The sequence below is a fragment of the Callospermophilus lateralis genome, chromosome 7 (assembly GCF_048772815.1).
Source record: "Callospermophilus lateralis isolate mCalLat2 chromosome 7, mCalLat2.hap1, whole genome shotgun sequence".
Lineage (NCBI taxonomy): Eukaryota > Metazoa > Chordata > Mammalia > Rodentia > Sciuridae > Callospermophilus > Callospermophilus lateralis.
This window is the reverse complement of record NC_135311.1, coordinates 66,541,834-66,568,700: the sequence shown is the minus strand read 5'-3', so window position 1 is coordinate 66,568,700 and position 26,867 is coordinate 66,541,834. Positions and strand designations below refer to the sequence as shown.

Sequence of the window (26,867 nt, the reverse complement as noted above, 5' to 3'; positions counted from 1 at the left end):
ACGAAAAGTCAAAGCAGGGAGTCAAGAAAGGGCCTTTTACCCATAGTGCCCAATGTCGTGTGTTCACACAGTATGTACGGATGTGCCGGATGTGACAAAACGCCTACACCTGAGGCTCTTTTCCCTCTGAATATCTTCCTTCCTGAAAATACTAGATCTTGGCCTTACGGTTCACTCTATCTTTTACTAAAGAACATCCTGAGTTTTATTTCTGTAACTGCCCTTTCGGCCTTTCCAGGCCTTGGGGAAGGTGCCCAAGGTTCTCGCGCAGGCGCCGAGAGCAGATTCCGCAGCGCCGAGGGCGTTGTAGTGCGCATGAGCAACTCCAAGCAGCGAGGCGGGAAGTGTTGCGCAGGCGCGTTTGGCCGAGCCCTGGGTGGGGACTCTAGACGCCGGCGACCCGGGCATATTGGGAGCTACAGAAGTTGTACTCCCTTAAACCGTGAGTTTCCGACGGTTTGTTCCGCGGCTCGGGATTGCGAGGGATTAGGAGCGAATTCTGGGTCTTGACTTCGGTTCTGTCGCAGTACGGCGCTTCTCTTCTCCCCGACTTCAGATCCCTACGACCTGGGGCGGCAAAGTGACGCGCTTGCGCGCAGAGCATCCGGTTTGGTCTCGGGTTTGAGCGAGGAAGGTCCTTTCCCGCGGCGCTCGCGGCCGGTGCTTTAGAATGCCCATTCATTCCCCTTCTCTTCCTTTGCTTGGCGCCCGCGGCCAGTATTGCATTAATTCTCCATCAATTTGCATGGGACGTTGGACGAGCCTCCTGGGGCTTCTTTTCAGTAGCAAGTCGTTTCCTGCTTCATTCCTTTTCCTTCGGACGAACCGTCCTCCTCTTCGCCCCCCTCACTCACACTCCCCTCAGGCTTGTGCCCAGGCTCGTTTCCTCAGCTTTCCCAAACCCCTTTCCAGCGCTGCCAGCTGCTGCTGAGGCTGCCCCATCTGGGAAATTCTCCCTACGGCCCCCTGCCGGTGTTTCTGGAAGGTGAAAGTAAAGCAAATGGGATTTCCGTAGAAATGGTCACAGTTTCCCTTACTTTGGGGATTTGAACATATGGTGCGCTTTTAAGTGTTTGCCCCTTTGAGGACAGCAGCATTGTTTAGTGCTTGGTTCACTGAGTGATTTAAACTTACCTTCTCCAGCATTCTAATTTTCACAGCTGCTTTGCTCTCCCTAAGGACATGACCCGTTTGCTGACATTTTGCATCCCAGTTGTTTTGTGATGGAGGCATCTTTGGGGATTCAGATGGATGAGCCAATGGCTTTTTCTCCCCTGCGTGACCGGTTTCAGGCAGAAGACTCTTCAAAAAAATATGAGCAGAATTTTAAACTTTCAGGTATGTGTTTGGTTTAGCATTATGTTTAGGATCATGTTTAGGATCTAAACAGTTATAAAGATGCACAGGCATCTGTATTTCTTATAGCTTTTTAAAAAATAACATTGACTCCTAAAGTGAGCTGTATGTTTATATAGGATCATTTTACAAACAAGAGTAGGAAGATCTTGATTTAGTAATAGATTGCCTTTTAAGAGTATTGTAGTCCAGCCTGATCATTTTATAGATGAAGTAGCTAAGGTCTAAATATTAGTGACTAAGAAAACATAAGTGTGGTGGAGTCCAAACTAGAATTTCTCTTCTGGACCAGCTCTTATTTCCCCTTGCCATACATACTGCCTTACACTTATTTTAGAAATTGACACTGAAGAGATCTTCACTTAAATATTCAAAAGCAGGGGTGCAGGCCTGTAATCCTAGCAGCTCCGGAGGCTGAGACATGAGGATCATGAGTCAAAGCCAGCCTCAGCAAAAGCGAGTCACTAAGCAACTCAGTGAAACCCTGTCTCTAAATAAAATACAAAATAGGGCTAGGATGTGGCTCAGTGGTAGAGTGCCCTTGTGGTCAATCCCTGGCACCCCTCCCCCAATTCAAAAGCAGAATTCCTTGACCAAAATGAATGAAATATTTCTAACGCTCACTGAGGTATAATAAGAGGTATGGTAATACAATGAGGTATGATAATGACACCATACCTCATTGTACTTCATGCTATGTTTGACCATAACCCAGACCTTAGGTTAAGAAGCTGGAAGTATCTTCTCATTGTCCCTATTTTTGGTATTTCAGTTTCCTACACTTAAGAGTTGACTTTGTCACTCAAATTTATCAACTTTTTAATATGTATAGCATTGCCTTTTTCCATTGCTATTTCTACCATATTACTTCATTTTCTTATGCTTTGTTTTTGAATTACAGTGAATTTTCTTATCTAAACATTTCTGTTTCATTCTCCCGGCTCATCTTACATTCTGCTACTAGATTTCTTAAAGTACCGCTTTGACCCAGTTTCATGGATGCTGCCCCCTTTCCCTTCCATTTTTCTTGCTATTACCTATTTTTCATAGTTCAGCATTCCCTCATTAGTTATTGAACACATAATACAATTACATAGTTATTGTATTATCCTTGTATTTAGTACTTTTTATTTTACCTCCATAGTTTGGCTTCTGTTAAGTTGTGCATTAAGTAGCATGTATGAATGAATGAATCTGATTTGGTTCTAGCATTATGTTTAGGATCATACTACTTCTCTAGTATTCTGAAAATCAGCTGGGGAATAAAGAATGGGTTGAATTTTATTCCCAATTTCAGAGGTTTTATAGCTTTTACATAACCTAACATTGGAGAACATTTTAAATAGTGCCTGTGATAATTTATAAAACCTTCTGAAACTTTAGCCTTATAGTTCTTTTTTATGACTCTGAATAAAAACTAAGCTTATATCAAAAATGTAACTTCAATAAAGAGTAAGCTGAAGAAGTCCAGGCACATAACTGTCTCTTGATCTAATTAGGAAAGTGATACTGGATCATGACATAGTTATGTGCCTGGACCTCATCAACTTTTATCCCTTATTGAAATTTTTTTTTTGTATAGTAGTGGGGCTTTTAATATGTCTTGTATTCCCAGAACCAGAAAGGTTCTAAATATAATGGATGATTGAAAATACTTGAATGAAAGATTTAATGCAGTGATTTAAAGTAAATTACTTGGTGTAATGGATGAATAGCAAAGCCCTTTGTTTTGGGATATTTGTCAGTTTCTCATAACTTTTTTAATATATATATTTTTAGTTTTAGGTGGATACAATATCTTTATTTTATTTTTATATGGTGCTGAGGATCGAACCCAGTACCTCACACGTGCTGGGCAGCACTCTACCACTTGAGCCACAACCCCAGCCCCAGATTCTTATAACTTTTTCTGATAAAAATTCTACATGCTTATTGAAAAGAATTTATGAACTATAGAAAGCCAAAATAAGAAAATATTATCCCACTACTCAAATATTGCCAATGATTATTGTACTCCTTTAGTCTTAGAGGTATATTTGTAAAAATCCAAAATGGGATCATAATGCGCTTATTTCTAATCTCTCCTTTTTTTTTCCCTCAGTTGAGGTGTTGGAGATTGATCCCAAGGCCTTATGAATGCTAGGCTAGTACTCTACCAATGAACTACATCCCCAACTCCCCTTGTCTCCATTTTTTGCTTAATGTGTGTCTTAAATATTTCTTATGTACTTAAATATTCTACAACTTGGCTTAAATTCCATTGTATGATATTAATTGGCTTTTATTATTGAATTTTTAGATTGTTTTTCAATTAAGAAAAATGCTGCACTGCTTGAAGTACTTGGAATAGTATTGGGTCAAATGTTTGTTCTTTCAGTGTTTCAGCAAGTATTTTAAAGTATCTACTGTATGCCAAGTTTAGTAAGTGAGAAAGATCTGCTCAGTGAAACAATAAAATAAACTTTTCATATACTGAATAACTCTATGCTGTTAAATTATGCTTGCTTTCTGTATATTTTATGGATGCCCATACCTCATGCTCTAAAATGGGTTATAGATACCATCTTGGTTTGCCTGAAACAGATCTAGTTTATGCCTTTTTTCGCAAAGTAATGATTATTGATGTCCCTTTTCACTCTGAAGAGTTTCAATTTGGGCAGAATGATAAATGATCCCCCTATTTGTAGCATAGAGCCCCAGAATAATGGTGTACATTCCTAAAGTGTTAGTTTTACTCCATGGTAAGACATTGGAAGTATTATTTGGTGGAATACTTATTAAGTATCTAATAGGTGCAGACACTTTTTTGGATGGTAGGGGATAAATCTGTGTATAAAACAGAAATTAATGCCCTCAATATAATGGAAAGAGATAAAAGAAATACTGTGTTCAAAAGTGATTAGTACTGCAAAGTAATGTAGAAGGGAAAATAATAGAAAGAACTGGGTGAGGAGATTGATTTTAAGAGTAGATGATCAGAGAAGACTTTGGCAAGGAACATTTGAGCTTAGACTTGAAGGAAGGTGATGGGAGTGAGCTATGCACCTGTTTGGGGAAGAGCATTCCAGGCTGGGGAAATGGCAAGTACAAAGGCTCTGAGATGGAAGTTTGCCTGCCATTCAGGAATAGCAAGGAGATCATTGTGGCTAAAAGAAGAAAGATGATGGGAATGAAATCAAAGAAAAATGTAAAGAGAGTAGTTTTGGTCTTCTATATGGAAGAAGATTTGAAACTATTAGTCTTTAAGTTTTCAAAATAGCAGCCTAGGCCCTCGTGTAAATATGGGCATTTATTTATTTTTATTTTTTTGTCTTTTTTAGGAACTTCCCTAGTCCTCAAAGTCTATTCATTTGTTTCTGTCTGGTAGTATTTTCCAGCTTTTGACATGAATGTGCTTTTCTGCTTGTTTACACTCATCTTCCACTTCAGAATTTGAGGATATTACTTTCACTTTAGTTGTCAGAAGTTTTTAGTGTTGTTTAAAAATGTCAGACTTGTTCTGTAGTGACAGGAATCCTTAATATAAACATTTTGAGTTTTGTGAAGATGGGTATGTACATAATAAGTGAGTAGTGGCATGGAAGTATATTATTCACATGACTTGTATGTTTTAGCATTTTCTTATTAACATCTCTTTTCTTCCTATGATTTTTTAATAGTTAACTAGTATCTCTACTACTGTTTGCCAGCTCTTGCTTATACAAAGAAGAGTTCCAAAGTAGGGAACTTGTAGAAAAACTATAGATTATTATAGTTGGAAGGTAAAAAGTTCATCTGATCCAGCCCCTTTATTTTATAGGTTAAGAAACTAAGAACTAGTATAGTTTGTGACAGGGGTTGAATCCAGATGTTTACATTCCAGCCTTCCTGTATATCAGCACTATCCAATAGAACATTCTGTGATAGTGGAAATGTTTCATTACTGCCACATGTGGTGAGGCAACTGAAGAAAATAATTTTTAATTGTATGTACTTTCAATAAACTTAGTCTTACTGTCCACTAGCTTCATGTGACTATCATCCTACTATAAAGCTTTCAGTAATAGTAATCACAGAACAAAGTATGAAGGCATTGAATACTTGAATATGTTAACAAAATGACTACAAAACACTACAAAACAAGCACTTGAATATGTTTAGTATACAACTGCATAGTTTAAAAATATTTCTTCATATCTAAACACTGTGCTGCCGGTTATACTATGATACAATGTTCTATCACCTAGAAAATTTTTTGTTTTATACTTACTAAAATAATTCTTTTTAGACATAAATAGACAAATAATTGTATATCTGGGTAATTATATAAAAAGGAAAATATTTCAGTTCTCCTAAATTTTTGTATTTGAACTCATATCCTATTTTCCTCTTAGTACTGTTTTGTATACATTAATGGTAACAATTTTTCTCTGAAGAACCACTAAAAATAAGAAACCATCAGGAGGCTGAGGCAGGAGGATTGCAAGTGCAAAGCCAGCCTTAACAACCTAGTGAGACCCTGTCTCCAAAAGGGGTGAGGGGTGCTGGGAATGTGGCTTAGTATTTTAACCCCTGGTATCTAATAATAATATTAATCATGGTTCATTGGCTGTTAAGAAGAGCCCAATATGTCGAATTGGCCTATATTTGATTGCTTCATTTTTACTTCTCCCTACATTGATTTGATTCTTAAGGGTTAAATAAATACTCTGATTTTCTTCAAATCACTGTAAGTTTTGATGCTGTCTGGCAACTGTAAGATGCATCCCAATTCCAGAGTTGCTAAAATTGTGTCTTAAGAATCAAAAGAAATGTAATAGTTGAACATATCATTTTAATACCCATGCAAGTCCTTTTCCTTTGACCCTGTGGAATTTGAAGTTGGTTGGAATGACACTTTTTGGGAAAGAGTATAATTTACTACAGCAACTGTGACTGCTAGAAAGCCATATAGATATTTTCCCCAGGCCTTGTTTTTGGCTTACAGAGTAAAGTAGGGTGGTGTGACTCTTAAACTTTTGGTTTTTGTCCCCCTACAGTTGTCTCTGGATGCCCATAATGATCGTAATTATTCGTTTATTCAGCATATGTTCCTTGCTATGATCTAACCAGGAGGTGAGGTGAATTATAATAACAGGGAACCTATAGTGATGTGGCTTTTGTTCTAGTGGAAGGAGGCAGGCAGAAAATGAATAAACAAACAGGTTAATTTCATTGTGGATAAATAAATAAACAGGGTAATAGGAGAAGTGCTAATTTAAATAAGTGTCACAGGGAACTGTGACAATTGAACTAACCTGGGAAGTTTGAAGAACCTTTTTTTTTTTTTTCCTTGAAGTACTGGAATTTAATCCAGTACCTTGGGCTTGCTTAGCTGAGCTATATATTCCAGACTGTCAGACCAGCACATTTAAAACAGGAGCCAGTAAATACAAAACCTACTTAAAGAAATTAAGGGAATCATCATTGTCATTTAATATTTACTGTGTGCTAGGCAGTGCATAAAAAGGTTCATCTATGTGTGTGTGTCTAAATTTTATTGAATCCTCATAGTATCTAAGTGGCTTGTATACTGTTACCCCTTTTCTGTAGATGTAGAAACTAGGGCTGGGGATGTACCTAAGTGGTGAAACACGTCACTAGCATGTGCCAGGCCTTGGGTTCTATCCTTAGTGCTCCCCAAATAAATAAGAAAACAGGAAAGTAAGGTTCACAGAGAGAAACTATGCTCAAGGAAAGTCATACTGGGTGGTATACAGTGGAGCCCAAATTTTAACTTAGGGCCTCCATTTCTGTACTGTTATATGTAACTGTTATGTAATATTGCCTCTTGTATTGAGAGCCATAAATATTCTCTAGTCCACTTATGATATAGATGGGAAGGTGAGGGTAATTTAAATAAATTCTTACTATTTATTTAAATGGGCTAACATAGTAGAAAAAACACTGGACTAGATCTTCTTGGCCTCTTATTTGGTCTCCAACTCTTCATGTTCTCCTCCCCTTGAAGTTCAAACTACTTGTTATTTTTTCTGCTTAAAAATTTTCCATGACTTTCACTTGCATTCTCTGCTTTTCCCTTCCTCAGTTACTTTGTGTTTCATTATCTCCTCACTCTCCCAGGACCCCAATCCTGAATGCCTTTTCCCTTTTCGGTGTCTTTATATACATAGTTCTTTCTTCCAAAAATGTCTTCTTCCACTTTTGCTACTTGGTGAATGCTTTAGAACACAACTTAGCTATCATCTGAAGGCTTCCTGGTACCTTATGAAGGATTTATCCCCCTTCAGCCACCCAGGTCCCTTCTATCTACTCTCTGGCATTTATCATTGTATGAAAAATAATAATGTCTTTTTCCTATGCTAGACTAAGCTCTGTAGGGGACAGTGAATGTCAGTTTCTTCATTTAAAAATAAATTTCATTGCTGAGCACTTTTAAAAACAGTGTATAGATTATAGTAGTATCTCTGTGAAATTGGGCAAATGATTTAACTTTCCTGAATAGGGTTTTTATTCTGAAAATCAGGATATTAATTTTTGTTCTCCCAAAATCACAATGCTATTATGAAGATCAAAGTACATGTGAGTGCTTTGAATATGTCTTAATCTGTTATATTATGTGGAATATTATTGTGATAACTTAAAAGTATCTCATGTTTAGCTTAGATTTTGCAATAAAATCTGAAGACACTTGTGTAGTTCTTTTTTGTGTCCAGTAGTTTATCAGATTTTGTATTATTTCTGCCACTTATATTAACCACATGTTTTCATAGAGAGCTTATATTTATATTAAAATGAGGATAACTAATGGTATTTGGAACCATTTTTTAAAATATTCTAGAATACTTTAAAATATTTTAAAATGATTTTTAACTAAATATTTAATACATAATATTTTTCCAGGAATAGACTATTTCAATAATATCTTACACAATTTTTCTGCATGGTTTTATAATAAATTATTTTTTTTTAAGAGAAGATGAGGTGGAAAAAAACCAGCATATTATTAAGCTGCTTTCCTGTATTATATCAACAGGTTAATATCACACACTGTCAATTTTTGTTTTCCATTATTCTGTTTTCCCAAACAGTGAAATTTGTTTATTAAATGGTTAAAGGCCTGTGAATATGTTTTCTACACTCAGTGGAATTCTATAGCTTGCTAGTTTGCCAAGGAATTATCATCTCTTCCAAATATTTCATACAGTAAAGTGTATTGTTAATTTGTATGGATGATAACAAAATGAAACAATGCTGAGATTGATTGATTAAAAAAAATAAAGCTTTTCTGAGCCCTTTAAAATTTTATCTTTGGGGAAAGAAATAGTTTTCAAGAACATTGCATTGTGTCCATGTTTTCCATCTAGTGATCACAGCATAAATTGTTTATTCATTTTTTACGTTTATTTATTTATTTTTTATTTAGTTGTCTGTGTTTCTTTTTTAAGAGATAGGGTCTCATTATATGCCCAGGCTCGCTGGTTTCAAACTCCTAGGCTTAAGTGATCCTCCTGCCTCAGCCTCCCAAGTAGGTGAGAGTACAGATGCACACCACAGTGACTTAAAAACAGCATACTACAGGGACACAGTCATATCAATGTTTATAGCAGCACAATTCACAATAGCTAAACTCTGGAACCAACCTAGATGCCCTTCAGTAGATGAATGGATAAATAAAATGTGGCATATATACACAATGGAATATTACTTAGCATTAAAAGAGAATAAAATCATGGCATTTGAAGGTAAATGGATGGAGTTGGAGAATATAATGCTAAGTGAAATTAGCCAATCCCAAAAAACCAAAAGCAGAAGTTTTTTTTTTTTTTTTAAATGAGGATGCTGACTCATAATGGAGATGGGGGAGGGGGAGGGGGAGGGGTTAAAGGGATAGGAATGATGGTGGAATGAGTTAGACATTATTACCCTAAGTACATGTATAAAGACAAGAATGGTGTGAAAATACTTTGTGTATAATCAGTGACTTGAAAAATTGTGCTCTATGTGTATAATATGAAATGAATTGCATTATGCCATCATGTATAACAAATTAGAATAAAGAAATAATTTAATTAAAAAAAAGAAAAAAGAAACCAATAAAAAAATAAGCTTCTTCATTTAAAAGACAAATATGCAATAGCAATGTAGTTATTAGTGTATAGTTCCAGTGTAGTAGAAATTTGCTATTTATAATCTGAGACTATCTTTTTGTCCATTAGCTAAAATAGGTGTATGTGGGTGGTAGTAGTTTGATGGAGTTTTCAATATTCTTACAATTTTAAGATTCATTAAAACATTTGTGATTAATTACATTTTATTTTATTTTTTAAGTTGAGAAACTATAAAAGAGCTCTTGTTAGTTGTATTATTTATACTTTCTCTTTTCCTTGGTAGGTGTTAAAAAAGATATTGAGAAGCTGTATGAAGCTGTACCACAGCTTAGTAATGTGTTTAAAATAAAGGACAAAATTGGAGAAGGTAATTTAGGGATATATTTTGTTACCTTTACAAGTTTTTCCTCCTGTTTTCTTTTCATAATCTAAGTTTTCATTATTATTTGTTGAAAATACCCTATTTTTAAACTATTAAGACCATAATAATATTACAGTAACAGCTTTTCTCTTTCTTTTTTCCCTCCTGTAAAGTGTGAAAACATAAATATTTATAGTAAAATGAACAGTCCTGTTTTAATATATTATGCCATTCAAAGTTTCTTCATCTATAAATAGTATCATTTCATTAACATTTTAAAAAGTGAGATATTTAAAACTTAATAAATTATTTTACAGGCACATTCAGCTCTGTTTATTTGGCCACAGCACAGTTACAAGTAGGACCTGAAGAGAAAATTGCTCTAAAACACTTAATTCCAACAAGTCATCCTGTAAGAATTGCAGCTGAACTACAGTGTTTAACAGTGGCTGGGTAGGCAATTTTAAGATACTTTCATTGATTGGGCTGTATATAATTTATAATATTTTAAGTATATGTTTATTGGGAATTAGAGATTATGCATGAACTGAATGTATTTTTCATTCACTTGTTTGCAGTTTGCAAATATTTTGTCTCTAACCTTACAATGATTGGTTAAATTTATATTCTTTTAGAGTGGATTTCTTGAGGCCCAGCTTGACTTCCTGTTCTTGTACCCCTCATTTTGTTTCGTCTTCCTCATTTTCCTTATCAACTTAGAGGTTTTATTCCAAGACTCAGTTTTCTTTTATGGAAATTTTCACAGAATTAAATAACACTTCTATAGGTACTTTCACTGACTTCTCCCTTGACTTCCCACTTAAATATTTAATCTTTGTATCTAGAAATCTCTATCAAAATGATGAAGTCCTGGTTTTAGATGCTTTCTTGTGTGATTCTCCTTCTCATTTTGTTGCTATGCACATTGTTTTACTCAGGTCCAAAACCATGGAAATCAGCTTTACCTCATTTTCTTTACCTTTTATGAAGCAATATAATAAGTGATTAAGAGCATAAATCCAGAGCAAACTGCTTGATTCAAAGTGTGGCTCTAATCAGTGACTTTGGAGAAGTTCCATAATCTCTCCGTACTCTAGTTACCTCATCAGGAAAAACAAAAAAGGTGTATTGAGGGGAATAATAACACTTTCCTCAGATTGAGTTTACTGATAGGTGTGGAAGTCCTTAGAGCTTGGCATATAGTGAATGTTCAGTAAATGTTCCCTATAGTTACTTTTAAAATCTGATTACTGGGCTGGGGATGTGGCTCAAGCGGTAGCGCACTCGCCTGGCATGCGTGCGGCCCGGGTTCGATCCTCAGCACCACATACAAACAAAGATGTTGTGTCCACCGATAACTAAAAAATAAATATTAAAAAAAATTCTCTCTCTCCCTCCCTCTCTCACTTTCTCTTTAAGAAAAAAAAAAAAAATTCTGATTACTGTTATCATCTTACCTGCTACTCATCTTGTTCATCTTTTCCTTCTCATTCTGCCAATTCGGTTGAAATTAGAGTTATCTCACCCTTGAATTATTATTGAGCACCAGCCTCATAACTGTTACTATTTTTGTTTTAAAAGAAATTTTTCTTTTATATAAGTCAGTTAAAATGTTTGTATTATTTTATATCATGATTTTAAGCCAGTTTCCTGGCAGTGTGTATGCATTGTTAAAATTACATTTTTTAAAAAAGAGAAATAAGACTGAGGATGTAATTCAGTGGTAGAGTCCTTACCTAACATGCACAAACCCCTGGGTTCAATGCCCAGCACCACCAAAAAAATAAAGAAGCATAAAGTTCCAATTTATTTTAACCTTTCCTTTAAAGTCTGTTTTATGCTTTTTTTCACTAGGGGGCAAGACAATGTCATGGGAGTTAAATACTGCTTTAGGAAAAATGATCATGTGGTTATTGCTATGCCATATCTGGAGCATGAGTCCTTTTTGGTAGGTTTTTAATATTTCTTAAATTTTTACTAGCTAAATGTTTAATTGAAAATAATTTTATGATCTCATTTATAACTTATTTTAGGACATTTTGAATTCTCTTTCATTTCAAGAAGTACGGGAATATATGTTTAATCTGTTCAAAGCTTTGAAACGCATTCATCAGTTTGGTATTGTTCACCGTGATGTCAAACCCAGCAATTTTTTATATAATAGGCGCTTGAAAAAGTAAGTATGAAGAATATTTCTGCTTAAGTGAATTTGTGTTATGGAGTCATTCTCTTAGAACATATTGCAACAGCTGAGTGCAAATTATTTCTGTATAAAATTTTTATTGATTGAGGAAAAGAGATGCAATGAAGAAAATAAAATTATATTCTTAAAGCAATGCCCATCATTAGATATACCAACAGAAACAGCACTTAACTAAGACAGACATAGAATTTTAGTGCTTTTTGCCCTTGCACATGTCTGTCATCTTTTGGCTTCATTTTTCTGTGCTACTAAATGAGAGAATTGTATGGCATGATAGTCAGTTTCCTGGTTCAACACCAAAGTTCTGTTTCCATATATATTTTGATTATATACAGAGGCATTATAAGCTGAAAATAACTATATCATATTAAATATAGTAAGGAGATGAAAACTATAATTCTTTCTTGGGCTTTTATGTCCTTGACATTGCTCTTTGATTTCCTTAACTTTCTAATTAAATTATCTGCTATGATGCCATCTTTTCCACTGTCAAAGTGTTTCACTATATTTTGCATTCCTCTTCTGTCTTATCAACATATACCATGGGAAAAAAAGAGAGAAGAATGATTAAAGAATTGAGGGATATCATTCCTTAATTTTTAATCTTAATTAGCTGTTACATCTTTACTTTGTCTGGAAATATTTTTTTTTCTTCTTTTCAGGAATATTGTAAATTCTTAATTGTTACTAAAAAGAACTAGTTTCTATGTGAGTGTGGTTTGAGTATTACAGTGTTACTCAACTTTAATTGTTAAATAAAAGTAAAAGTGCTTAATTTTGTTTCTTAGGTATGCCTTGGTAGACTTTGGTTTGGCTCAAGGAACCCATGATACAAAAATAGAGCTTCTCAAATTTGTCCAGTCTGAAACTCAGCAGGAAAGTTGTTCACAAAACAAATCTCATGTAATCACTTCAAACAAGATTTCATTGAGTGGCTCAGCACCTAAGGAACTGGATCAGCAATCCACTGCAAAAACTTCTGTCAAAAGACCCTACACAAATGCACAAATTCAGTTGAAACAAGGAAAAGATGGAAAGGTTCTACCTTTTTATATTTTTTTTAAGTACTAGCACTATTTTGGAAATGTACTCCTTTATCCAACAGGGGGAGATATAATACTAGTGTCTGCGGTTAAAAAGAAAGCTTTTTTTTTTTTCTTTTAACATTGGTTATGTGTATTCAGTTGGTTAGATTTTTACTAAGGTCTGTACTGAATCATTTTACTTACTATTTTGACACTGAAATTGTTTACTTAGTTGATTTATAGTATCTTTATCATTATATATTACAAATTAAATTATATGATAAAATGGAAAATAATAGATTTTCTTTGCATGTTATAAAGTTCAGTATAATCATTCTTTTTAAAAGAAAGCATTAGTTAGAGGAAAAAAATTCTGAAGTGTCTATCTCCATTTTAGCTGCACAGCAAAATGTGACATGCAGGTGGTTTTTGAGATTTTTAGTTATAATATATATATATTTGTGGGCTATGATAACATTGTATGGGTCTGAAGAGTTTTGTCTAGACTATTTTCTCCTTTCACAGAGTGTTTTGATGTCTGAGAATGTCTTGGATGCAGCTGTTTTTATTTCATGTCACTTAACTCTTTCAAAACTATGGCAGAGTACAGCTGGCAGAAAGTGTTACAGATATAATCCTTATTTTCCTTGTTTTTGTTGGTATTGTAGGAGGGGTCTGTAGGCCTTTCTGTCCAGCGCTCTGTTTTTGGAGAAAGAAATTTCAATATACACAGTTCCATTTCACATGAGAGCCCTGCAGTGAAAGTAAGTAATGTAGCTTAATAGTGCAATGGTCAGTCAGTCATACACTGAGGAAAATTTAGGTAATGACTAGATTAGTGTTTATTACGTAAAGTTTGGCTTTGGCAGAAGTTTTTACTGCTTTGAGCATTCAGTCAAAATTTTATTTTCTCTAATTTTTTTTTCTGAACATTTCTGGTGGAATTTTTTTTATCATTTTTGCTTCTTATTGTTCTTTCCCTATAAAAACATTTGGAACATTGAGACTTTTTCTGTCATAATTGCTAGAATGTGACTTCCAAATGCCTAACAGAGTTCTAACACATAGTTGATAGTGTAAAGAAGGTTATAAAGGCAACAAAATTGTTTTCAGTGGTAGATGATTTTAAATTGATTTGTGATAGCTAAATAGATTGAGCAACAAATTAAAACTCTGATTTTAGCCACAGTAAATGTGCAGTTTACAGTTCTGAAATGGAGTTAGACACTAGAACATAACTGTTATATTTGTGTAATATATTGGGAGAAGTTCTAATAAAGTCAAATGTTTACCAAATTAATTAGTAAACTTAAGTTTATTCAACAGAAAAAGACCTTAAACTTTTATTTATAGTCCAACAGAATTCAGCCATTTTTGAAAGTTCTAATTAGGCTGGAATTGGAGTTATAGCTCAGTGGTAAGGAGCTTGCCTCATTTGTGCAAGGCCCTGTGTTTGATCCCTAGCACCACAAAAATAATTGTGCTTTTGCTGTTGCTTTCTGCCATACTAGCTTATGAAGGCATCATGTTAAATGTCATGAAAATAGAAAATACGACTTTTCTTTTGTAGCTTGTAAAGCAATCAAAGACTATGGATGTAATATCAAGAAAGTTACCAACAAAAAAGAAACCAGTTTCTACAAAAGTTATGAATAGTGGTGTAATAAAGAAAACTGCCAGTTCTTGCCCAGCTAACCTGACCTGTGACTGCTATGCAACAGATAAAGTTTGCAGTATTTGCCTTTCAAGGTAATGCGTTGTGATGGCACTATAAAATCACCAGCATGCTGTCAGACAAGATTAGAAATTGCATTAATTTTGGTGGGCAATTGATTTACTGAGTGAAAGGAATAACACAGATCTATGAACTACACAGGCATTGATGTAGAACAATACCTTGAAGAGTGTTGTCACATATTATTCATTTAACATGCATATGCTCTTTGAGAAACACATTTGCTCTTTTATTGCAAATATGGGGAGATAGAGAGTAACTTTTTTAGAAGTTTGAATTGCACATTTTGCTTGCTAATGTCATCTTTTCTGTTTTCTCTGTTTCTTCTTGTCTGTGTGGTATAATTGGGTACAAATAATAGAGCTCCTTTCTTACTCACACCTGCAGCTCTTTGCTTCATAAATTTCTCCCTTTCCTTTAAGACTTGACTTTTGTAGAGCATTTCCTGATAAACTCAAGTATATAGTTGAGTAAGTATGTTGATAATCATCCCCAAACAAATGAATTTTCAAACAAATTCCTTTTGTGATCTATTTTTCTATTATGGCTTATATCAACTACCATCTTTTCATGCTTGGAAATTACCTTAAGATCCTTCTGGAATAAGGCCAGAGAACTCAGAAAGAGTAGGGGTGACCAGTAGAGGCAAAATATAAGGATGCTCATCACACTAGGTTATCATTTGCTTTTAATAAATATGTCAGTATCAAGGCAAAATTCACTGTGAACTAACAAATTGACAAATACTATTCTTTGTACTTAAATAGCTTAATGTAACTAGAGAAATTTTATTTCTTCATCTTAAGGCGTCAGCAGGTTGCCCCTAGGGCAGGTACACCAGGATTCAGAGCACCAGAGGTATTGACAAAGTGCCCTAATCAAACTACAGGTATGTTGTACTGGAAATACAGGTATGTTCAAATGAATTGTTAAGATATATTTTATGATCTTTCTGTATGACTAATATTGAACTCTCCTGCTTTAATTAAATTATTAAGTAGTTCTAGCAATGGGACATTCCCATTTTTATTTTATTTTATTTTATTTTTATTACTTTTTTTTTATTTATTGGTTGTTCAAAACATTATAAAGCTCTTGACATATGGGACATTCCCATTTTTGAGATAATGCCATTCTTATGAAAGTTTCTCATCCTAATGTTGCTTTAAAAAAAGAAAACATACAGTATATTTTGTCACTCTTGGGGGAGAATTGTTTTGAATTTTTTGCCAACTTTAGATTTGCAGCACTTCATCTGCTTACTTAATACCTCAAAAGTTTTCTGTGGTGCAGGTAAAATTGTGTTTGATTAAAATGATTTTTTGTTATTATGAAAACAATAATAATAACTGTTAAAATTTTTTAAAAGGAATAAAGAAAATCTAAATTTGGCATGTAAAAGTAGAAGGGGGACTGACTACTGGGGAGGGAGAGGGTGATTAGGGGGATGGGGAAAGAGGGTAATAGAGTGGATGCGATCAAAGTATCTTATATACATATTTGAAATTGTTACAGTGAAACCCATTATTTGGTGCAGTTAATAAGTGCTAATAATTATAATTTTTTTAAAAAATGTTGTTATGGAGCTAGAAACCAGGAAACATTTTGTTGAATGAATAGATGAACCCTGTTATTCACTTGGATTATAGGCTTTGAAATAATGCATTCATTCATTGTATGTCTGTTCTGTGCTTGCTAATGATGCAAAAATGAATGAGACTGCTTACCCTCTGGTTAGTACACATTCTCAAATAATTATAAAATAATGTGTTGAGCATGATGATAATGTGTTGAGCATGATGATAAGCCCTTATTCAAAGTATTTCAGAGGTATTTATTTTAACTCAAAGGGATTATGAAAGGAAGTTAATGGAAGAGATGACCTCTGAGATAAGACTCTGAATTGGGGTAGAGGATTAGCGTTGAGGTGTGAACTGAGGAACTGAAACAGCATAGTCTAGCCATAAAGGTAACTGTAAAAGTTTAGTATTGCTAGAATATAAGATACAAGATGAGAAATAGTTAGAAATAAACCTATAAAGAGGTATACAAGGTCAGATCACACTTTTAAACAGCTTGGGCTTTATACTATAGAAAGCTGTTCAAGGGAAAGAGATGGTAATATTGTATTCTACATGCATCATTCAGGCAGGTGTACAGAGAAGTAGATTTTAGAGGCTCTTCAGTAAAAGATGATGAAAATATGAAAGGGAAACTTGGTACAAGAAAAGAAAAATGAAGGATTGGAAAGACCAGACTTGAGAGGAAATTGAATGTTGAATTTGGTGTGGGGAGGTGAGCTGTCGGGGGTTGGGGGGGCGGGAGGCATTCAGGATGTTTACTAGATTACTAACTTGAAGACTTGGGTATTGTCAGTAACCAATTTGGAGAATAAAGGAAAGGTAACTGGTTTATAAAGGAAGGTAAAGTTGGAATGCAGCATAATTTGGTTTGAGATTTTTGTGGCATTTCCAGACATCTAGCAGAATAAAAGTTAAGTCTGAAGTTCAGGGAAGGAGCTGGGCTGGAAATACAGTGTATCATCATTAAATAAGTGGTAGTTGAAGCTGTATGATGGATGAAACAATAAGGGAGAATATAACAGAGGAATAGATTGGAATTCTGAGGAACCTTGGCCCTGAAGCCTTGGCACAAACATTGAAGGAGTAGTTAAAGATATAAATAGAACTAAGAAAGGCAAATGATCAGTGGCCAAGGGAACAGAGAGCAATAAGTTGATAATACTAAAAATTGAACAGTTCAGAGAAAAATGAGCTTTTTAACATGAAGCTGAGCTGGATGTGTTTTGTTTTGTTTTAGGTGGTGCTGTGTATTGAACCTATGGCTAAAGCTGAACTAGTCTTAATCTTAACTGCCAGAATTCCAGAGATGAAAGTTTCTATAGTAGTTGATGTTAACATCTGGCTGAAGAAGAGCTTCTAATGTTCAGTACTTTTCACTAGAATGAAAAAACATTACTGTAGTATAGGTTTTTGAGAGGCATCCCAGATTTTTTTCCACAGAGCTATTTTTGGTTTCTTTTGATCTTATACAATGTATGTTTACTTAAGAATTTTCTAATGATGAAATATCCTTTTAACTTACCAACATATTGTTCCAGAAAGAAAACATTGTATTTTTTAGCAAGGATGTTGAGTCAGGGATCCTGGGTATACATTACAGTCACCTGGGGGGTCTTTTTAAAAATACCTAACTCCAGACTGATCAAAATCTCTGAGGAATTGAGCCTTGGCATCTGAATTTTTTAAGGCTCCCAAGATGATTTTAATGAACAGTAAAGGTTGAGAACTATTTTGTATAAATGATGAAATTATAGGTTTGGAATTTATTTTAAAATTTGTTTTCTGTTACAGCAATTGACATGTGGTCTGCAGGTGTCATATTCCTTTCTTTGCTCAGTGGACGATATCCATTTTATAAAGCAAGTGATGACTTAACTGCACTGGCTCAAATTATGACAATTCGGGGATCCAGGGAAACTATCCAGGCTGCAGAAACTTTTGGTAAGCAGTTTTATATTATAGAACAAAACAGATGCCTTTAATTATTTGCTGCAAACATAAAATTCTCTTTACAAATAAACATATTCAATGTTTATAAATATATCTATTCATAGGTAGGAAATTCTTAATTGCTTGGAAATACATTGCATTTACGTAAGAAAATAATTTATCATCTCTTCTCCTCATTACATGTAATCATTTACTCTTACTAATTATAGAGTACTAAACTACTCCAGTATTTAGAGCTCAGCTTTATAATCTTAAACAAGAGAATAAGGAATAAAAACTACTTTAGTGACTTTTATTACATAAATATTTACCAGATGTTCTACATGGTACTAAGAATGTTCTCTCCTTAATTGATTTTAGAATAATAACTAAAGAATTATAATACAGCCTAATAAGGACTATAGTTTGGAAGAGAAGAGAAATGTGTGTTAGTATTCAGGTTTTGAGGGGTAGGGTAGCAGAGAAGTGAAATGAATAGAACACCTTTTCAGATGGAGTATTTTTGTAAGCGTGTATCGGACATAGGACATAGGAAGTCATTTCCACACAGGTTCTTCTTCAAGACTGGGATATACAGTTTACTTTATAGAACACATGAGAATTCTCTCAGCTTCTCTCTGTCCAACAACATGAATTCAAATGCCCAGCTTGAATTTATTCTCTAAGCACAATTAGACTTGATACTTTCCAAGGAGAGGGTCTGATTAAGTCAGCTTGCACCAGACAGTATGGAACACTCCTATGGACAATGTTTTAATCAGCCTACATCAAGAGTAACTGGGCTGCCATGTGCTCAGTCCCAGGATCGGTGGGTCTTAACCAACAATTCAAATCAGAATTATCTGAGAAGTTTCAAGAAATTCCTATGCCCCAAATGCTGTGCCATTCTGAGAATATAATTCAGAAAAATATACTGAAAAAGGCTCCAGGCTTATTAGTTTGAAAACAAATGATTTTGACTGTAAATCACTTCTGGTCAACCACCATAAAAATCATTGCCTCTTGCTTAGGCACCAGTGCTATGGTCTAGTCCATAAAGAAAACTTAGTGGTGAATTTTAGGAAAGCTTCATAATAAAGGCTTGCCAAAAATTATCTCTGCCTCCAAGTCAATTTACATGTTGTACCTTTCTTCTACCTATTATAAGAAAAATTTATTTGAAGATAATAAGGTGAAATAATGCATACATATAAGGAAAAAATGACTGTGAATGTAAAATAAGATAATTATCTTGAAACTGGTATTACATTATAATAAACATGAGTATGTTTATGCTTAACTAGTTAAGAAAACATTTATCTACTATTAAATAACTTTAAAAGAAGTTTATGAACATAAAGTTTATCAGCCAGCACTAAACCATTTTGTTGAGCTTGACTCTTCCCCCATTGATAGTCAAAGATGTAATGAGAGCCACTAATTAAAGTACATCTGACACAAAAATGCTTCAGAGCAAATATCCGATATCACACAAGGGCTTCTTAGAAATTTATATTGTTCTCATTTTAAAAAATAGTAGTGCTCTATGGTACTTGTCTTTTTTTTTAAGCATAACTTTTTAGTTTTTAGAGCATTTTATAACTTTGAGCTGACTAATAAAGCTCAAAATTTAAATACACAAAACTATGTTCTCCTTTAGAACATAAAGAGATGACTTGCCTGAGATAGCAGTGAGTGTACCTCTGCTTCTCTTATATATAACCTACCCCATTATCCTCAGCTTTAGACCTGGCTCCATTTTAAGTCATCATTAAATACTCATTGAATTCTATTGAATAATTTCAAAAGAAAACTTTGAGCTAAAACAAATGCCTGACAGATAGCAGTCTGTAACAAAATGCATTTTGATTGAATGTACTAGTGTAAATTATTTTCCCTGAATAGTTTAAATGTACTCTTTAGTCATGTACAAAAATAATTTAAGCATATTGTACTGCTTGGGATGTGCTATATACTATTTTTATTTCTTGACTTCAGAGCAAGCTAATAAATCAAAACTATATGACTATTCTCCTCTGGCTAGAATTTTCTAGAGATAATGATAGAAATGATAGATTTAAAAGTAAAGAAGAATTGGCCTGTGGTGTCCTCACCACACTTAGCTGGTAGTCATTTGTTTCCTTTTGTTTTTCCTTGGGGTCATCCTCCCCACTTTTTCCTCCCCTATTACATCAGTCTCAGAATATGTAAAGGTAACTTCATCCAAATTGCTTTGTTTATAATCTGCATACTCCAGAAAGAGATCTAAATATTATGCTAATCATTTAGAGCCATATTTCTGTTTAATAAGGAAATTAGCAATTAACATACAGTTACCTATTTGTGTGTGTAACTTATGTTTCCCTGTGTCTGATAATAAGCTGATGGTAAATTATTTTATAAATACATTTATGTTTTAGAAACTTGAGATCTAATTTGCTTATTAATTCATTGAGAAACATTATTTGGACTTTATATGCCAGGTACTGTTGTGAGTTTCTGCTTTTATAGAGCTTAAATACCCTCTCTAATGAGGGCAAGAAAGTAAATATTTACTAACAAGTGAATGGTACTGAAAAAGATGAGGAGAAAGGGAGAGAGCTCAGCCATTTAGGATAGGTTGAATAAAACCAGTACCTCTAAGAGTGTGACATTTGAATACAGATGTTCAAATGAACAATGCCTTTTTGTTCAGTCTAACAGACATTAACTGAGCAACTAGCAGGTACCAGGCATTGTATAGGTTTTGGGGGTTCAAAAATAAATAGGACATTCCCTATCTTGAAAGAATACATTATCTAGTAGGTAAGACATACATACATTTTATCAGTTACAATGTAATGTAGCCAGGGAAGAGGGATGTGAGGGAAAGGGAGAGAGAAGGGGAATTGCATGGATGGTGGAAGGAGAGAGACCCTCATTGTTGTATAAAATACATGTATGAAGATGTGAATTTGGTGTCAACATATCTTGTATACAGTGGTATGATAAATTGTGGTATAAAGGTGTATTAAGAATTATAATGCAAAAAAAAATAATAATAAGAGCGCATGTAAAAAATATATAAATAAATAAATAAGTAGAGCAGGTGGAGCCAGCCCAAAAAAAAAAAAAAAAAAAAGTAATAATAGAACTCTTCCCAGGAAATGACAGAAGTTTAACATGATCAGTTACATCTGAGTGTCATCACAGAGGGGCTTCTTGAGCAAGGTGAAGATGTATATGGGAGCCTCGTGGGCACACGAGGGTGTGGAGTGCTTAAAAGCATAGAGGATGGGAGGTAGGATGGAGGGTGGAGCTGCAGCTAAAGATTACAAAAGAATAAAGGAAAGCTGGAGAAGTGGGCAGAGTCAAGTGAGTACCTGGCATAGCTCAGTAAGTTGCTGCTTTCTACTTACTATTTCCCACTTTGTGGTTTGGCCTTCAATTATGTAGTTCAAATACAACTTAAAAATAGGATGTTGTAGCTAGACACCTTATTGCATGCTCTTAATCCCAGTGGCTCAGAAGGCTGAGGCAGGAGGATTGCAAGTTTGAGGGCAGCCTTAGCAATTTAGCAGTACCCTTTCTCAAAATAAAAAACAAAAAGGGCTGGGGATATAGCTCGGTGATAAAGCACCCCTGGGTTCAATTTCCACTACCCCCACCAGAAAAAAAAAAAAAATGCATGTGGTGCTCTGTGTTAATATTCTGTGTGTATGCATATATATGTATATACTCATAAAGCACATGGCTGGACTTGCCTCTTTCCCATGACAGATGCTTTTGATATATGCAAACAATATAATGAAATATGTGTGTATGTATTTTTGTTTTTTCTTTTAGGCAAATCAATATTATGTAGCAAAGAAGTCCCAGCACAAGACTTAAGGAAACTCTGTGAGAGACTCAGGGGTCGAGATTCTAACACTTCCAGATTAACAAGTGATAGTCAAGGATGTACGTATGACCCATCCTTTTCAGAGAAGACTGACCAGAAAGCTTCTTACATCATACAAACATCCCAGGCACAACACTTAGGGAATTCATTATGTAAAGGGGATAGTAATGGCTGTGGCAGTAGTTGTGATGAATGTAGTACCAATTTAGAAGGCTGGGATGAGGTACCTGATGAAGCTTATGACCTGCTTGATAAACTTCTAGACTTAAATCCAGCTTCCAGAATAACAGCAGAAGAAGCTTTGATACATCCATTTTTTAAAGATATGAGCTTGTGATGGTGGTATTTCATTTAATGTTACTATTGTGTATTGTGAGGTGAAGAGTTTTTGTAATAGCTGTATGTTCTTGTTGATACCAGAATAGGGTAAATAATTTATTTTAAAATGTTATTATCTGCTCTCATGACAGGTTACAAAATAGAGATTAAGATTACTCTAACATATCTGGGAGAATTTTTTGGACAGATAGCATAATCTTTGAGTTAAATCAATACAAGTAAAATCAGACCTTTAGTTTCTCTAAAATTTTTCACTGCCATATACAAAAAAAAGAGTAGTTTAGCCTAGCACATGCGTTCAAGGTGAAAGTATTAAAATTAATGGGTGTGATGGGGATCAAATGAGTCAAAAAACTTAGTTTACTGATTCCTTAAGAGTATAAGCTCTGTCCTTTTGAAAAGTTCAAAATGGTGCTAGAACTCTTAACAGTTTTATAGATAAAGATTTCCTTTCCTAGAGGATATCTTTTATGAACAGTATGACAGTAAGGAAGTGTTGGTCGTGGGGCAAAATATCACTTAAAATTGAATTTATCCATTTAAAAAAAGTATTTCATGAACACATTTTTGTGTAAATTGTCTTATTTATTTTTCTTTCTTTGTCCTCACCTAACATAGTCACTTTGGAAATCATATGGCATTTACCATAAAGTTTCTGGGTGTTGTATTAAATGTTTTATGTTTACAGTTGGGAACTTAAAAGTAATAATATACACATTGGTTGATAAGGGAAAGCCTTTAGGACTAAGGTGAGTTTAATAGTCTAAAATGCTTATCCTTTTCTCTTTTGAATGTGTATGTTTTTCTTTTTCTTTCTTTCTTTTTTTTTTTTTTTTTTTACATCATCTTAATATTATTAGGTAGCTGCCCAAAGGAAAAATGAATACAGAATTGAAAATATTACTGGAGATTTTTCCTCTATCTAGAGCCCTCCAGATTTCTATACCCTGTTTTAACTAAGTTGGTCTTATTTAGTGAAGAATGATTATTGGAGTTTTAGGTGGAAAAGAGATAATGAAAGAGGCAAAGTAGGAAGGGACCTAAGATAGAAGTTTATATATTATTTACATTCCAAAATGATACGTAGAGCATGTAGCATGATGTGTACAGCATCACAAACTTCCTATGCGAAATAAGTCCGGAGGAGTAGATCCGAGATTAATAAATTATAAAAACAGATTGGGGACAGATATTTACTTCATTATTTTGAGCATTGACAGGTCGGTATAGCTACCTAATCTGATAAGTGTAGTATAATATTTGGTAAATGTAGATAATTGTGTGTGTGCGTGTGTGTGTTTGTGTGTGTACACTATTTATATATATATATACACACACACATACATACATACCATGGCTTTTGATCTGCTGTCTTATGCTGTAATCCTTTTTGAATTTGAATGTTTAATAAAGTTATTCTTTTGTATTTTTATGTCAGACTGATTTTAAAAATGATTGTTTAAGCCAGTCTTGTATGGCATGTGCCTACTTTGGGGACAAGGCAATAGGATCACTTTAGTCCAAGAATTTGGGCCATCATGAATAATATAGCAATATCCCTTCTCTTAGAAGAAAGGGAGGAAAATGCCAAAAAAATTTGACTACTGGGAGTAATTTTATTCTTTTAAGCAAATAGTGGATTGTAGGTAAACAAATACTGACCTGGCTCAAATGTAATATATGATTTATTGATTTTTTAATTAAAAAGCTGCTAATTGACTTAATTTGTAGGATATTTATCACAAATTATAAAACAGTAAACCTCAGTAACCAAAGTGAAATCTTAGCTAAGATTTTTGACTCACATATCCTCAGAAAATTAAGAGGAAGAAAAAATTAACTACCCAGAAGAACAAGGGAGGAAGAAATTTTTTAAGAAAATTTAGAATTCAGAGCTGTTGTTTTAATTTTCTGTTGGTACAGACTTTGTTGATATTCAAGGAGGGAGGTAAAAGATCTTTTTAAAAATATCTAATATTACAAATTTGCTCCTGGTATATTTCAGTTCCACTGGAGAATGTTGCCTCAGTTTGTCAAACACATTCCCAACGTGCTGGATAAAACTAATAAGGGACTTTCGTATACCTATTCTTGCAGTTTCCAAGCTTTCCGGATACTATTTTATAATGGCAGTTACTTCCCTCGTATATTTTAATCAGTCAAAATAGTCATTTCTGGAGAAAGTTTAAGAAGGTAATGAGTTAATGCAATTTCCTATTATTATAGAAGTTCCTGGAATATTCAGCTATTTTTCATTGTCAGCCTTTTAAAATTCTTACTAGTCAGACTCTTGAGATAAAACTGTTAAGGGTGTTTTCATTTATAATGGTTAGACATTGGAACTGTTAGTATAACAAGCTACAAGTATTGGTTTTTGAAACAGGCTGCAGCTCTCTAGCATTTTTAATGAAACTTTTCCTTATAAGGAGATGATTATGGTTGTCTTAATGATCTAAATAAAAATGTGGCTTAAGATGGTTGTTCCAAAGAATTAAATTTAGTTTATTTCAAAATCTGAACAAAAGTCAACAAGTAATGTTAATATTTTAGTTTCTGGCATCAGTATTTTAGGGACAGAAATGTGGTACAGATGTCAGGGTATTGATTGCATAAAAGCTTAAAACACAAAACTTGCTGGCTTAGGCTTAGTAATTTCTGTTGTTTATGTAATTTCAGCCCTGCACATCACCAAAAAGTTATTTATCTTAAGAAACTGGCCAAATTCGGCGGGTAATGCTGTCTGCCAGTGTCTGCAGATGTATTGTTTCCGCCTACATTGGTGCATGTTGTCTGTGGTCTTTAAAGAACACGGTATCTAACACCAGACATTGTCAACTCTCCTCAAATTCTTTTTTCTATATTCTTAGAACTGATGCTGTCATTTCCTAATTTTGTCAAATAATGTGTTAAACTCCTTCCTTGAAAGGTCAACATTATCCACCATGTACCAAATAAGTAATCAGAATTAGTTAATGCTGGGTCAAATTACAGCAAGGTTTTCAACAGTGTAACCTCAAAAGTCAGTAGTAAGGCAAGCATTTAATAAATAATGATGTTTTAGATATATAATCTAAAGTTAAAAAGCATGATCTTAGAAGAGCAATTTGAATTGGGTGAGAAAATTCTAAAAATAAAGTCCAGAGAAGAAATTGCAACTTAATTTAAGATCTTTAATTTGACCTACTAATTTTTTTTCATAGAAGAGAATGAACTAAAAGGATAAAATTATCCTTGACCTCTGTTTTGAGTACTTAAAACATTTAACAATTTATAGAAAAGAATTCAAAAGGATGAGTTTTAAAAAAAAAAAACAGTCAAAAGGTGGTATGTGTGGGGCTGGGGAGTAGCTCAGTGCTAGGGCACTTGCCTAGTATGCATGAGGCCCTGGGTTCAGTTCCCAGCACCACAAAAAAAGAACACAAAGAAACAACAACAACAACAACAAAAGTTGTTGTTTTTAAATAAGGCAAGAAAGATGACTAGAAAACAGATGTGAATGGTTTAGAATTTCTATTTAAGTATGCCCCAAGTGCAAATATGTTTTTTAGTTTAACACTGGAGGTCCTTGCCATTAAGCAGATTCCATCTTGGACCTTACTGAAGCAATTCTTTAAGAAAAGTACCAGGTTTAGAACTAGGAAATTTAATTCTATCACAAAGGAAAATAAGGAATAAGTAACTTGTAGATTCATCTCTAGTTCCAAACTTCCAAAATGCCAGTGCCAGTCTAGTAGGAAACTAAGAAGATGGATCAAGGGATGGATTTCTGACATCCTGATATCAGTAAATACTAAACACTTGGGCTAGTTGCACAAATCAGAAAATTAAAGAACCATCGGATGATTTCATCCTAATCAGAAGTTCTGCATATGTTCCTTATCTACATTCTATTGATGGTGTGTTTTTGTATGTGTATTTAATTATGTATTTGCCCTTTGTGTGAATTCCTTCTGTAACTTTTCTGAGACTGTAGCATATGATCTAGAAATTACTTCCAACTAGGACAAGACAAAGAAATCAGAAACAGATGTATGCCTCTGTGGCCTCACATTGTTGTTATTTTATCTCTGTCCTTAAGAAAGAGGAGCAGGGGCCTGGGGAATCCAGTTACTTCTTAAGCTCTCTAGACACTCATTTTTTTACCATGTAGAAATTTCTGCATTTCTTCTGGCATGTTGCTGATCACTATCTTCCTGTACCCAAAAGCTCTGATTAAAAACAAAACCAGTCACACTATGCATATGAGTAACTTTTAGCAAGCACAACCATAGCTCCTTTATTTTTTAAATTATTTTACTGAAGTAAAATGGAATCCACTGGCACTCTAATTATGAGCTACATGTCAGTCCTCTTTATTTTATTTGGA

The 26,867-nt window shown here is 34.2% G+C and overlaps 1 protein-coding gene across 1 annotated transcript; it reads left to right on the top strand.

Annotated features, from left to right (window-relative positions):
* The first annotated feature begins 365 nt into the window (after nucleotides 1-365).
* On the top strand, nucleotides 366-23,065 carry Cdc7 (cell division cycle 7). The gene is made up of 12 exons (XM_076861964.1): nucleotides 366-442; nucleotides 1,180-1,338; nucleotides 9,730-9,813; nucleotides 10,125-10,260; nucleotides 11,662-11,755; nucleotides 11,841-11,983; nucleotides 12,799-13,048; nucleotides 13,704-13,799; nucleotides 14,606-14,784; nucleotides 15,577-15,659; nucleotides 18,145-18,294; nucleotides 22,108-23,065. Exons 2-12 carry the CDS (start codon nucleotides 1,224-1,226, stop codon nucleotides 22,497-22,499), a joined length of 1,722 nt encoding a protein of 573 aa, XP_076718079.1. The 5' UTR covers nucleotides 366-442; nucleotides 1,180-1,223; the 3' UTR covers nucleotides 22,500-23,065.
* Nucleotides 23,066-26,867: the final 3,802 nt, after the last annotated feature.

Excerpts from the sequence above, each read along its gene's own strand:
- Cdc7 (XM_076861964.1), top strand. The coding sequence starts at position 1,224 with ATGGAGGCATCTTTGGGGATTCAGATGGATGAGCCAATGGCTTTTTCT. Across the intron at positions 13,800-14,605 it reads ATGAGAGCCCTGCAGTGAAA|CTTGTAAAGCAATCAAAGAC; the intron begins GTAAGTAATGTA and ends TTTCTTTTGTAG. Across the intron at positions 15,660-18,144 it reads GTGCCCTAATCAAACTACAG|CAATTGACATGTGGTCTGCA; the intron begins GTATGTTGTACT and ends TTTCTGTTACAG.